The 13671-nt window shown below is 35.8% G+C and overlaps 1 protein-coding gene across 1 annotated transcript in view; it reads left to right on the top strand.

Annotated features, from left to right (window-relative positions):
- LAMA2 (laminin subunit alpha 2) overlaps positions 1-13671 on the top strand; it is a 607678-nt gene that overhangs the window by 302735 nt on the left and 291272 nt on the right. The window contains exon 12 of the mRNA XM_049695645.1: positions 1164-1337. Coding sequence (XP_049551602.1) covers positions 1164-1337 — 174 coding nt within the window. The remainder of the gene's footprint in view (positions 1-1163; positions 1338-13671) is intronic.

Genomic DNA, 13671 nt, shown 5'->3' with positions numbered 1-13671 from the left:
TTATGTTTAGCAGAGGAACAGAGGGAGAACTCAGCTTTGTTCTTCAGAAACTAGGTCCATTGATATTTGCATTTCAGTAGGTCTTCTGGAAACAACTTTCTCTGAATCTCACTGGGCTGTCTTAGAATGTCTGATGATGATGTTGGAAAGGGAAGAGAAGGAAGTAATATGTATCTTGTAGTGTGGCTATCCCATAAGCTTTTACTTAATCTCTCTTTCTTTGACCAGGGCAGTCCCAGCAATTCCACAGCTTTGGGAGATGCAGAATCAAATGACCTCTACATGAAGAAATTTAAAAAAATATTTCATCCACATATTATCACCATTACCATTCTGCTCCCCATCACCTACAGCACCAAGCAGCTCACACACATCTAGTGGGCACCTGGTAGCCACAAACCCCACTATCCAGTGTTTTGTCCTGACGAGGTTGGATGGTTTTGAATTGTAGCTGTGTGCCCACCCATGGCTGGAGTATAAACATGGAAAAACAAATCATCATGTATTCCCTAATTCCCCCTTAAAGGCTCCTCCCTTCTCTGGGCCAAAGATCTAGGCTAGGAGTTCCTACAATGCTTCCAACCTCATGGGAAGGAATAGGTACAGTATTGTGAGCTGGTAGATTCAAATGCACTTGAGCCTCAAAGTTTAAATTTAAATATATGAAAAGGAAGGAAATATTAAATGAAAAGCTACCTTTCATATCTTTTTTCTTCCTCTGCTTTACAAACACATACATAACACCTTTTGAAATAATTTTTTCTATACGAAACAGGAAATTACTAGTGGAGTGAAAAACATGAAAATCAAAGTTCAACTATTTGATAATTTATATAACATTATGTGTAATTTTGAATGAGTTTCTATTTTTAAGAAAGAAGCATTTGTAATCATAATTTTAAAAAAGCACATTGGATCAATAAAAGCAGGTTACTATATCATACCATCCAAACTCTTAGAAACATCAAGCAAAAAAATAATTGGTACCTAAAGTTGAGTACATCTGACACGTTTAATGATATTCACAACTCTCATTTTTTCTAAACTTTCATAGTTCTTGCGTTTTTAATTTTCATAAAATGAACACTACAGGAATATGAAAGAGAAAAGAAGTGGGTGGGGTTTTTTCCCCTAAGTAACGATGGTTGTGTGTTTTCTTTAAGATACAAGACATGAGTGGCTGGTATCTGACTGACATCTCTGGCCACATTCGAGTGACTCCGCAGCAGGATGACTTAGATCCACATCAGCAGATCAGCATCAGCAGCGTGAAGGCCCGACAAGCCCTGCCCCAGAGCTACTACTGGAGCGCGCCAGCTCTGTACCTGGGAAACAAAGTAAGTCCAGATAGTGCTTGCTTCTTGCTACTTTGCTTTAACTGATCAATAAGAATAACGGGTTTTATTTAGTCTTTCTTTAAAGACAGATAAAATCAAATGTATACTGTATTGAATTGCTGGAAACAGCTGAATCAGATTAAGTTGGACATTTCCGCCCTGCCCCGTGGGCCACAGCATGCCTACTTCACAACTCTACATAGTTGCTGTTCTGTGTCAACATTTTGGATATACAAATAAATTAATGAAGCCTCTAGGATATTTTTTTGCAAAACAAATTACAGATATTGGAAGAGACGGTGTTATGTTTACCTGAAATAGCTGTTTTTCTAGAGTTGTCTATGGTGCAATACTTACTGAAGTTTTTCTCATCCGTTTCTATTTCATTTCAAAACTGATATTCAATGGGCTTCCCTGGTGGCGCAGTGGTTGAGAGTCCGCCTGCTGATGCAGGGGACACGGGTTCGTGCCCCGGTCCGGGAGGATCCCACATGCCGCGGAGCGGCTGGGCCGGTGAGCCGTGGCCGCTGAGCCTGTGCGTCCGGAGCCTGTGCTCCGCAATGGGAGAGGCCACCACAACAGTGAGAGGCCCGCGTACCGCAAAAAAAAAAAAAAAAAAAAAAACTGATATTCAAGAGAGCTACTTTTTCTACCATGTCTGAATGTTAACTGGAAATGAAATTTATTACACAACTAATATTTAATGCTTGCCATGAAGCTTATATAAACACCATATTTCCTGGAGCTCAGGAAGAGAGCTACCCTAAGAGAAGTGCCAGACTGAAAGCACATGTTTGTTTCCAAGCCCACTCACACACATATAAAAACACACACAGATAAACAAATGTGGCAATCTCAGAAATGCAGGTGCTTCCCCCCCCCCACCCCAGCCTGTTGTGGATTAACTTTATCTAGATAGGTTCCTTGGCTTTTATCATTTTATTTTATTTTATTTTGCTTAACAATTTGTTGGAAACAAAATTTGATATAGTAATTCTAAGGGGGAATATTTGCTTGGTCTGTGGAACTTAATACCTTTTCAGCTAATAGTTAAGTCAGCTAATCACACCAGAAATTGTGACGGTCCGAGAAAAATTCGTTAGCAAGTTGATGCTATTTAAGCCTAGTTTTCACCTATAAGAATATAGCATTACTTTTGAAGAAATCTTCATTGATTAAATAAATTAAAATATATTAATAGTGGCGTGTGAGTATTGAGATAGAAAACCTTACTAGTTCATATGAATGGGAACTAGTGGTTTTAGCTGACTGAAAACATTTTAATTCGTGGCCTGTTTCTTATTTTTACAAGCTTCTGAATACCATTATGAAAAATGTGTAAATGAATAAAACACATTTTCATTGAATATGTATTTTTAAAGAGACAGTGTATATTGCATAAAATTTTCTATCTGTAATAAAATCCAATTAAACTTTTACTTCAAAGCCCTTTCCAACAAGAAGTCATTCTATCCTATTCTATTTAGGAACTTCCTGAATCCCTGACAGGAATAAAATAGCACATACGACTTGAATGTTTATAGCTTAAAATTGCCAAAAAAATAAATACATACATAAACTGTCTTTTTTCTAACTGCTCTGAGGAGTTTAGAGAAGAGCCATTGGATGAGTTTCAGAGGTCTTACTTTTCTTACAATGGAGAAATTTACTTACAGATAGTTTTTAAATAGAATATTCTTTACCATATTTTCCATCATTTCTTCTTTGGTCATATGCTTTTTCTTTCTGTTGGCTGAAAATCAAACTGACAGAAGGAAAGCAAGCAAAAGCGATATTAAATAGCATCAGAGCAAAGGATTTGGACATCCTGTTCATAGTTGTTGGTTCCCAAAGATAACTTCCCTTATCCTGGCTGAACTGCTTCTTATATCCACCCACAACGAAGTACTTCATGTCCCCCACAGATCATTTTCACATCAAAAAGCTGTGCTTGTCTGTGCTTCAGTTTCCATTCAGTGAACAAAATAATCATAACAGGGTGTGCAAATTGTTTGAATATGGAAGACATTTTTTAATGTAATGTGAAATCCCTCTGTGGTTTACAGTCAGATATCTCAGCATGAATGAAACAATTCGCCTTAATAACTGAACCATATAAATTTTTGATACTACAATAATACTGCCAACTCTCACAAATTACCACAGTACATCTTAACTGTCATGTCATATCACATAAATTACAGTCATGATGACATGCTTAGCTTGGTTGATTTAATATCTTGCTAAGGAAATGGAAAATTGTAAGGCCTTGTTTGTAAATCCAGTAAAGCCATTTTTCTAAATAGTTGAGGCTAAGTTCTTTACCAGTAATTGCTGTAGGAATCAGAGCCATTGCCAGAATCTGACAGAAATAGTATATCAAGAAACTAGTACATCTGCTTAAATACAGAATTTTGTTTACATCCATGACCAAAGGGCGGTGGGTACATAATCCCTCCTCTGCCTTTTTATTATTAATTCCTAAGTCAAAAAATGTATATATTTATGAGATGCTATTAGCTTTTCCTAAATATTTATATAACCAATTTTCAAACATTTTCCAAGTTACTTGGTTATAAGTCCACTTATAACAGAAGGGAGATGTGTTGTACATATTGTTATAATGAAGGTGCCACATGCCAGTCTTCCTTTTTTTTGGTAACCTAACCCCAAATAATAAAGCTATTCTCACTTGGGATACACTTTGCTAACATAGAAACCTGCCTGATCATAATTAAACTCAAGAGCACTAGCCAATTTAGCAAAGGAATACTTTTCATCTTAAGAAACATTTTTATTGACTACAGTTCCTCTATGGACTAATGAGGAGTACATAAGTGAATATAGTTACGTATGTGGATAGTGGATGAGGCCTAGAAAAAGGTAGCACATTTTTATACTACCCATTTAAAAAATTTCCATGATCTTGTTGTCAATTGCAAGTGTTTGTGCCCAACACACAGTGAAGCCAAACGAACTAAAACATCAGAGTTTGGAGCGGAGGAAGGTTTATTGCAGGGCCAAGCAAGGAGAATGGGGTGGCTCACGCTCAAAAGACCCAAAATCCTCGAAGTGATTTTAAAGGCAAAGTGATGGAGGGGAGTTGCCTGGTGTGTGATCAGCCTGTGCACAATTCTCTGATTGGTTGATGGCAAGATAACAGGCTAGTGTCACAGGGCTTAACATTATCAATCTTCAGGTTCAGTAGGTCTGGGGGCTACATGCTTATGGTCATTAAGTAGTTAACTTCTTCCATTTGGTGGGGGTTTTAGCATCTGTAAAACAACTCAGGAAATGTGCATCAGATGCAGTTATCTAGGTGCTTCAGGGAGGAACTAAAGATTCTGTGACTGTCATATGGCTGATTTATTGTTTAAATTCTCACCAGTTCTCCTGGCCCAACTGCTATTTTTGTCACTACATGTTCACATCCTTTCAGTCATTAATTCTTGAGCCAGGGTTTGTGACTCAGGGGAGGCCTGGGAGCCTACAGCTTTTCTACAAACAAGAGGCCAGCAGAGGACATGGGGGAAGGGGTCTGTCCCGAGAAGGCCCCAGAGGGTCTTGCTGGATTACGATCTCAACTATGAGTTAGTTCCTCAACAGCAATCTTGAAAATGTTTGTTTTCTCATATGTGAGTGAGTATTTAGCACAATTGTCACAATCGAGTGTTAATTCCCTGCCCTCCTCCATTCTAGATATTCAAAGAGAATTAAGTCAGGCACCCACAGGGCTCTACTAGGCAGCAGCTTATTTTCAAAATACTTGGCACATGTTAATGCTTAGTTTTAGGGCAGTTGTTTAAGCATGAAACTAGGCAGGAATGGAAAGAGCTAGAGGACAAAGAGTCCTGCTGATTTGCTACAGGCTACAGCTATTGAGAAACAGTTTGGGTATTTCAGAGTTGGAATAATTTACTGCTTTAGTAAACTAAGTGCTATTGGAACATTGAAAGGTCATTTACTTAAGGTTACCCTAGTGGTCTGAAATAGATAGTGCAGCTTCCAAAAGCAATTCTCTTCCCATCCGTAAAGTTCCCTGAGAATCTGGCTTGGCCTATCTACTGTTCCCGCATTACGATTAAGGTTTGAAAATCTCTCTCTGAGTGTTATTAAATTAATCTTGTGTGATGTGGTCTTTACAAAACAATGCTTATTTTCTACAACATTGTACTATCTTTTTCTGTTTCTAGCTTAGAGAAACTTTTAAATTGTTTCATGTAGTTGCCAAGAATACCTATAGTTTAGCTTAAGATGCACATTATGAGTCTGTGGACAAAATAGTATCTGGTTCTAAAAGTAATCTCTGGTATTTCTTTGCTGTGTTTGCTTGACTTTCAGTTCTACCCCTAAGATCCCTAATTAAAGCTGTGGATTTGAAGGAGATTGATGTTTGAGATTTACAGGACAGGGCAGGCCTTGTTACATAAAAGGAACTTCACGAATATTTTGTGATCAATGCTACATTTTTAACAACAACAGAATAGTTTTCATTAGATTGCTCAGAAATGACTCTTGAGTTGGGATTTAAGTTAGAATTGAAAGATGATTTCAATCTTGGTTAAAAAAAAAACTAAAAACGTACTAATAAGCATGATCCACTCTCCTTTTAGCAGCATAATTTGTATTTCTGACTTCTTTGTTCCACATTCCTCAAAATTATTCAGAAGTAAAGGTCAAACTCTCTCCCTCATCCTTAATGTCCTTCAATTTAAGTCTTAGATTAAATGGATTAATTAAGAAAGTATTATGTATGTGGTGAATGGTAGGGCCACAAAAGTAAATAGGATAAATCAACTGTGATTGAATTTTTATTCCATAAATGAGATCATATAAAAATGATTTGGTAATGGAGTAGTACTAGAAGAAGATCTGTTGTCAAGAATAAACCAAATGAATTGTTAGGGGCAAATGAGGAAAGATATTATTAAAAAGCAAACAAAAGAACTCAAGAACTCATTTATTGCCCATAGTTCTGATAATGTCTACTATGCAAAATTAGCCTACCTATGAGGACTCAAAGTCAAATTTCTAGAATAATGAAAATTAATAAAACTGACTCAAGCTGAAAAATGTAAAAAGTGATATGAATATTAAAGCAATTGAATCAGTAGCCAAAAAGTTCTTCCCATAAATAAAATAAGTATTTTGTTTACTTCTGTTTATTTTGTTCAGTCACATTTCAAATTTTTTTTTCAATCTTACAAGGTTTCCAGAGAACAGAACAGTGAGGACTACTCCTCAAGCAATTTTATGTGGCTTAATATGCTGGATATCAGGGAGGTATGAAAAAGGGAATCCCTGTTCAAACTCATTCATGAAAATAGATGCAAACATCCTAACCAAAGCATGAACAATCAGAATCCATAATGTATAAAAATGGTAAAACTAAATTGGCCAGGTTACTTTTATCATAGGAGTTCAATGTTGGTTTAATATCAAAAAGTCAGTGTAAGTAATTGACAATATTGACTGATTAAAGGAGAGTGAAAAAAATATTTCGATAGAGGTAGAAAAAGAAATAGTTAAAATTAAATAACGATTCATGATGTTTTAAAAATTTTGCAGACTAGGATTGGAAAGGCACTTCTTCATCTGATGAAGATTATGTCCACAAAAATGAATAGCATCTATGTTGAAAGAATTCTTTAAGATTGCAAACAATTTTCACTCTGACCACTTTTATTTAACATTGTACTAGAATACTTGGACAGTGCAGTAAGATAAAAAATAAAAGATACAGAGATCGAAAGGGAAGAAATAAAACTGTCATTTGTAGATGATATAATTATCTGCTTTGTGAACTCAGAAGATAAATTATTAATAGGTGAATCAAGAAAGAAACTGTATACAAAGTTAATATATAGAAGTCGATTGTGTTTCTTTACATCAGCAAAAATCAGTTAAAACAACACTTTAAAAATAAGTCCTCTGTATAGACCATCTTATTTACAAAGCAGAAATAGAGACACAGACATCGAGAACAAACGTATGGACACCAAGGGGGAAGGGGGGGGGGTTGGGATGAATTGGGAGATTGGGATTGACATATATATATTACTGATACTATGTATAAAATAGATAACTAATGAGAACCTACTGTATAGGACAAGGAACTCTACTCAGTGCTCTGTGGTGACCTAAATGGGAAGGAAATCCAGAAAAGAGGGGATATATGTATACGAACAGCTGATTCACTTTGCTGTGCAGTAGAAACTAACACAATATTGTAAAGCAACGATACTGCAATTAAAAAGAAAAAAACTTAACAAAAAAAGAAGTGCTTTATCATAGCGATAAGTAATAAAAGTACCAAGGATAGAATCTATACAGAAAACCAAAGGGCCAAAAATAATTAAAGGAAATCCTAAAGAAAGCCGGAAATGGAGTATTAATCAAAACTTCCCTGATATAAAGACTTAGGACTCATTTTAAAAAAGAAATAATGACTGAGACAAAGTGCTGTTGGTGAGAAAATAGGTTAAAAATGCTCAATGGAGCTGAAAAAAATAGCCCAGAAATATCCCATGCTTATATGGATACTTGATTTTTAACAAAACAGATATTGCAGATCAATGAGAATAAGGTAGACCATATAATAAATGCTACTGGTACCATTGCTTATCTAAAGAGGAAAAAAAATAACCATCTCTACCTCATATTATTCATAAAAATAAACTCTAATTGAATCAAAGACTACAATTTCAAAAATCATACTAAAAAAGCTTTTCAAAGACAATACCTTGGATTTTTGCTTCTGACCATGATTGAATAAACGTTTCTTAAACAACAAGAAAACTTGAGAAAAAGTGTCAAACAAGAGTTTTTAGACACTGGACAGCAGATGGTGTAGGACTGTGATCCCTGAGAAAAAAGAAGTAGATGAGTTCAGGCTTAACAGCTGCCAAGATTGTTGCCTGGGTGTAGTTTCCAAGGTGAAATGCACTGAGGGAAAACCCAAACAACATTGTTTGAAAGCAGGAGATTGGAGTTCAGGGAAGCCCAGGAAGCTAGAACTTGTGGGACAGAATATTAGGGAAGAGGAAGGTGGAGAGAAAATGAGAGAGAGAGAGAGAGAGAGAGAGAGAGAGAGAGCGCGAGAGAGAGAGAGAAGAGAAGAGAAGAGAGAAGAGAGAATCAATCCAGATATCTGTAAAGATGTAAAGGGAACTTTCAACCTGGCTGAATACTGACTTGGATGGCAGAAAACTACCTATCTAATGTTGATGGAAGAACTACCAAAAAGTAATGAGAAACAATTCCTAGCTCATTTTCCCACCACCTAAAGGGGAACAGTGTCATAATAGAGATGACTTCAGTAAAATACTTAATACTGTCCTAGTAATAGGGCTAAATTAGACCCAGACTACAGGCTGCTCTAACCCACCTTAACAAATCTTAAAAGCTGACCTTAAAAGAAACCAGTTTATTCCAAAACTGCATACCAGAACAAAATCCAATACTACTTAATTAATTACAACAAAATTCATCACCCAACAATGTAAAATCTATCATGTCTGGCATCAAATAAAAAATGACCAAGCATGTAAACAAGCAGGGGCATATGAGCCATAACCAGGAGAAAAATCAGTCAACAGAAACAGACCCAAAATGATAAGGAAATAATGTCAAAGTACATCAGAATCAAATTTTAGAAAAACAAACAGTGGTCGAGATAAAGAGAAGATCTTAAAAGCAGCCAGAGAAAGAAAGACACAACATGTACAGAAGAACAAAGATAAGATAGAAGATTCTTAGACATCACAAGAGCCAGAATACAGTACAGAAATATTTTAAAATATTGGGGGGAAAGAAACAACAGCAAACAAACAAAAATTATTAATCTAGAATTTTTACCAGGCCAAAATACCTTTGAAAAAGGAAGGCAAAACAAAGAGTATTCCAGAGAAATAAAGGCTGAGATACTTTTTCACCAACATATCACTAGAAGAAATGTAGACAGTTCTTCCAGTAAAAGGAATATGATAGCAGATGAAATTTGTCCCTACAAAAAGAAACTAAGAGTAACACAAAAGGTAAATAATAATACTTTCTCCACGGATTGCCACCTACCATGGGACCTCAGGCTGGTCACCTCTTTAGCCTTGAGGCTTAACACAGTGATTATCAAATGAACGACAAAACACACAAGGTGAAAATAGAAATTTGGGTACTCTGTATAATTTTTTATTTGGAATTATAAAATGGAAGACCATGAAACCCCCATTCCTTATCTCAAAAGTAAAGAAAGCAAAACCACCATCAATTTGAAAGTTTCAATCAAATCTTAATGAAAAACTTTACATTTTTACTATATCCTTTTCAATAACACTTTTACACCCATGTTTCATGTGCAACTCAGTGAAGAGCTATAGGGAACCAGTGGATTGCTGGTTCTGATGTACTAGCCCAAGTCCTTGTGGGACAAACCTCCAGTGTGCTGCCCTCTGCCACTTGCAATAGATCAGACCCACCAACTATTGCTGTGGTAGTTTAGGAGGGCAGTATTATGCCCTTTCTGAACCTATCATGGCCAGAGTGTTTTATCTACTGGGTTTTTGTATGTAACCCAGTGTATGCTGTTTAATTGATGGTAGTGGGAGAAGAGCAAGATGGTGGGGAAGGATGGAATACAGATATGTATAGAAGGAAGATGGCCATCTGTAAGCAAAGGAGAGAGGCCTGGAGCAGCTCCTTCTCTCACAGCCCTCAGAGGAGACCAATCCTGCTGACATCTTGATTGTGGACTACCAAAGGAGTACTTATTTTCTTTCTTCATTTTCACTTTCTATACATATCTGTGTCCCATCCTTTCCCACCATCTTGCTCTTGATTGAAAGCTATTATTTATGCATGGGGAGGCTCTGGTAAGTTATTTTCAGTGTTTTGATCCTTATGCCTTTCACAGATCTGATTCAAATGCTGCATCTCTTCCTTATTAGTTTTGTAATCTTGGACACATCCCATTATTTAGTTGAGACTTACTTTCAATATCTGCAAATTGAGAGTTCCAGCACCTCCTCAGAATAGTACAAAGCCCTCAAAAATGCCCTTAGCATGCAGAAGCTGTTCAGTAAATGTCAAGGATTGGAATTTATACAGAGGTATAAATTTATACAGAGGTAATCTTTGTATCAATGTAAGACACTTGTTAAAACACTTTGTCCCTTGCTTATTATTGCTATCTGATATAGCATCTGGTGGTGGTAAAGATAAGGTAGCATTAAAAATAAAAATGGACAATTACAGAGAGTTAATTTCAGCAAGTAAGTAGATTATGTGACTTAAACAGCAGCTTTATGGAAATGTGAATGTAAATCAGTTATCTAGATTTTTGAGAAACCTGCAGTGTTTTGCACTTTATCTTTTGCACTTTATCCAAAATAAAGCAAACAAGCATCGCTTCATGTCTTTCCAAGTAAATGATGTGATAAGTATCTAACTATTCCTGCTTTACTGAAGTATTTAAAGGGATTTAAGATTTCTGTCCATCAATAACTGATTAGGGAAGTTAATTTTATAGGCATTATAAACAGCATCAATACCCTGCAGCTATAATGTACCAAGTTAAAATGAGGTCATTAAGGTAGACCCAAACTCGATATGACTGATATCCTTATAAAAAGGGAACATTTGGAGACAGGTATTCATACAAGGAGAATGCCATGTGAACATGAAGACAGCCATCTACAAGCCAAGGAGAGAGGCCTAAAACAGATCCTTTTCTCACAGCCTTCAGAAGGAACCAACACTGCCAACACCTTGATTTTGGACTTGTATCCTTTAGAACTGTGAGACAATGAATTTCTGTTTATTAAGACACTTAGTTTATGGTTATGTTGTGGCAGCCTTAGCAAACAAATCAAGTAAAATATCAATTATTTTTAAAATTTGATATTTTCATTTTTTAATTTATAGCAAACAAAAGGCTAATCTAATATCTAAAGAAGTTATAGAAATTGATAAGAAAGACCAACAGTTCAATAAAGAAATGGGCAACAGATATGAATGAACAGTTCATAGAAAAGGAATACAGATGGCTCTTAGGTATATGAAACAATGTACAACCTGACTCATAATACAACTACACTGAGAAATTGTCATTTATCTTGGAAAAGACAACAAAATGGCAAAATGGATAGCACAGTATTAGTAAGATTTTCAAACGACAAAGATCTTATAATATTGGTAGTGGAGATACATATTGATGCAATCCAAGAAAACTAATTTAGAAATCTTTACCAAAGTTACAAATGCACATGTGTTTATATATTTCTCCTCTGGGAAGTTTTTCCTACTGGTATATATAAACGTGTGAAATGCGAAGTTATTCATTTATAAATGTTTGTGATAAACACAAAAATGTCTGTCACCAAGAGACTGATTAAGTGAATTTTGGTACATACACACAGTCAAACACTATAAAACTGTAAATAAGAAAAGAAGTTCTTTGTCTACGAATATGGAATGATCCAAGGTATATGGTTAAGTAATTAAACCTAGAAGTAGAATAGTGTATATATGACCACGATTTGTGTAAAAAATAGTGGAGAAAAATAATATGCTTGTAATTATAAGGTAACTTAGCTATTTAAAGTCACAGCCAGCATTTGATTTGAGGTGAGTTTGCCTCAGAGACTATCTACTGCCCCACTCAAGATTGTAATATTGTCAAAGTTGTAAAATAAGATATTTTAAGTAACAGTCTGTTTTTATTTTGATCTATTATAACCTATTAATTTTCTATTCTAGACTTTGTTGTGAAGGTTATTGCTTTGATGTGATCACTTAAGTGCCTCAATTCTATAAGCTAAAAATGGTTGTCATGCTTAATTAATCACAAGGATTCCAATAGCACTCTTATCTTAGCAGGTAGTTTCAGGAAATTCTGTTATTGTCAGCAGGGCATGTTGGGGAAGCATAAAGCTTACATTTATATTACTGAGGTCTTCTCATCACTTCCAACAGTAGTAGCCGAGTAAAGCAGACACTCTCTCACCTTACTTTTTCTGAAGCTCTCCCTCTATTACCTAGGTTGGAGATTCCAAGTAGTTAAAATTCAACATTTGCCACATGGAAAAAGGAGCTATGTGATAAGATCCCAATCTGAAATGTGATGAATTATTGAACAGGTAGTTTGCTGGGTGATTGAAAATTACCTGTGAAAGAGTGCTTATCTCCTTGAGGCACGTCGAAAGCTGACGGAATTGATCCAATTAGACTGACTGTCTCTTCAATGAGTTGTGACCTCTCGATGGTAATAGCTTATTATGATGATAAATGAACCCATCTCTTCAGCTGAAGCCTGAGTACACACTTCAGCAGTTTCCTTGAATCATGAGGCCATTACCTCTCAAGTTCAGATCGACAACAGTGACAGCCACGGGAGCAGAGAGCATGCATGACTAGACACAGATGATTGTTTTACTCAGATGAATATATTTACAGCTATTTCCAAAGAAACTGGACCTCCTTGTGCCTTGTGTGTTCACACCTGAAATATTTACCATGTGACGTTTCCTTTATCAGGAAAGCTACATCATTCTAAGATAACTAGGTTTTTTTTCCGGTTTTGTTTTTTGTCTTAGTTTTTGTTTGTTGTTTTTGGTGTTTCAATTGCCCAGTCTTGGTCTCCTGATTGAGTAAAATTTCAGAATAACAATATTTTTTTTACATTAATGAAGTTTGTAATATACAAACAACTGTTTTTTTTAAAATTAATTATTTTAATCCTCACAATTTAAATCTCACAATTTATATTTGGTGTGAGTTAGGGAAACTAGTCAGAGACATTATTTGTAGAGAACTTTTGTAAAGCTCTTTGCTTTAAGAATCACACAAGCATGAATTCTTTAGTTTTTGGATTTCTATTTTAAGGAAATGTCAAAAATTCTTTAAGTAGTTACTGAAGGTTGATATCAATTTCCTTATTCTGCTGTAGTGATATCTCTGGTTTGAGAAGAATTAGAGGAGAACAGGTTATTATGTCTATAACAAAATACAGCCTTCTAATTCCTAATAATTATTAGACAGCGGTCAGTTGCCAACCTCCCAAATATATCCTGAAAAAACGTATTCACCAAGCAAAACTAAGTTTATGAAGTTACTGAAGTAAGGGAAAACACCAGCCACCTTGACAAAGTCTTAGTAGCGTCTCAAAAGGAAAGGAAAGATCAGAGGAGGATACTCGTGGGCAGTATCCCAGTAGGGGAAAGGTTGGGTGACTTCAGGGTGCATCTCGTATTGCAGGCAAGTGGGCAGAATTTATGATACCATAGCTTTGGATTTGTCACAAGAGTCTTGAAGTGTTGAAGAGCATGCTATTAGTATATAA

The sequence above is a fragment of the Orcinus orca genome, chromosome 12, assembly GCF_937001465.1.
Source record: "Orcinus orca chromosome 12, mOrcOrc1.1, whole genome shotgun sequence".
NCBI classification, from domain to species: domain Eukaryota; kingdom Metazoa; phylum Chordata; class Mammalia; order Artiodactyla; family Delphinidae; genus Orcinus; species Orcinus orca.
This window is presented reverse-complemented; position numbering and strand designations above follow the sequence as displayed.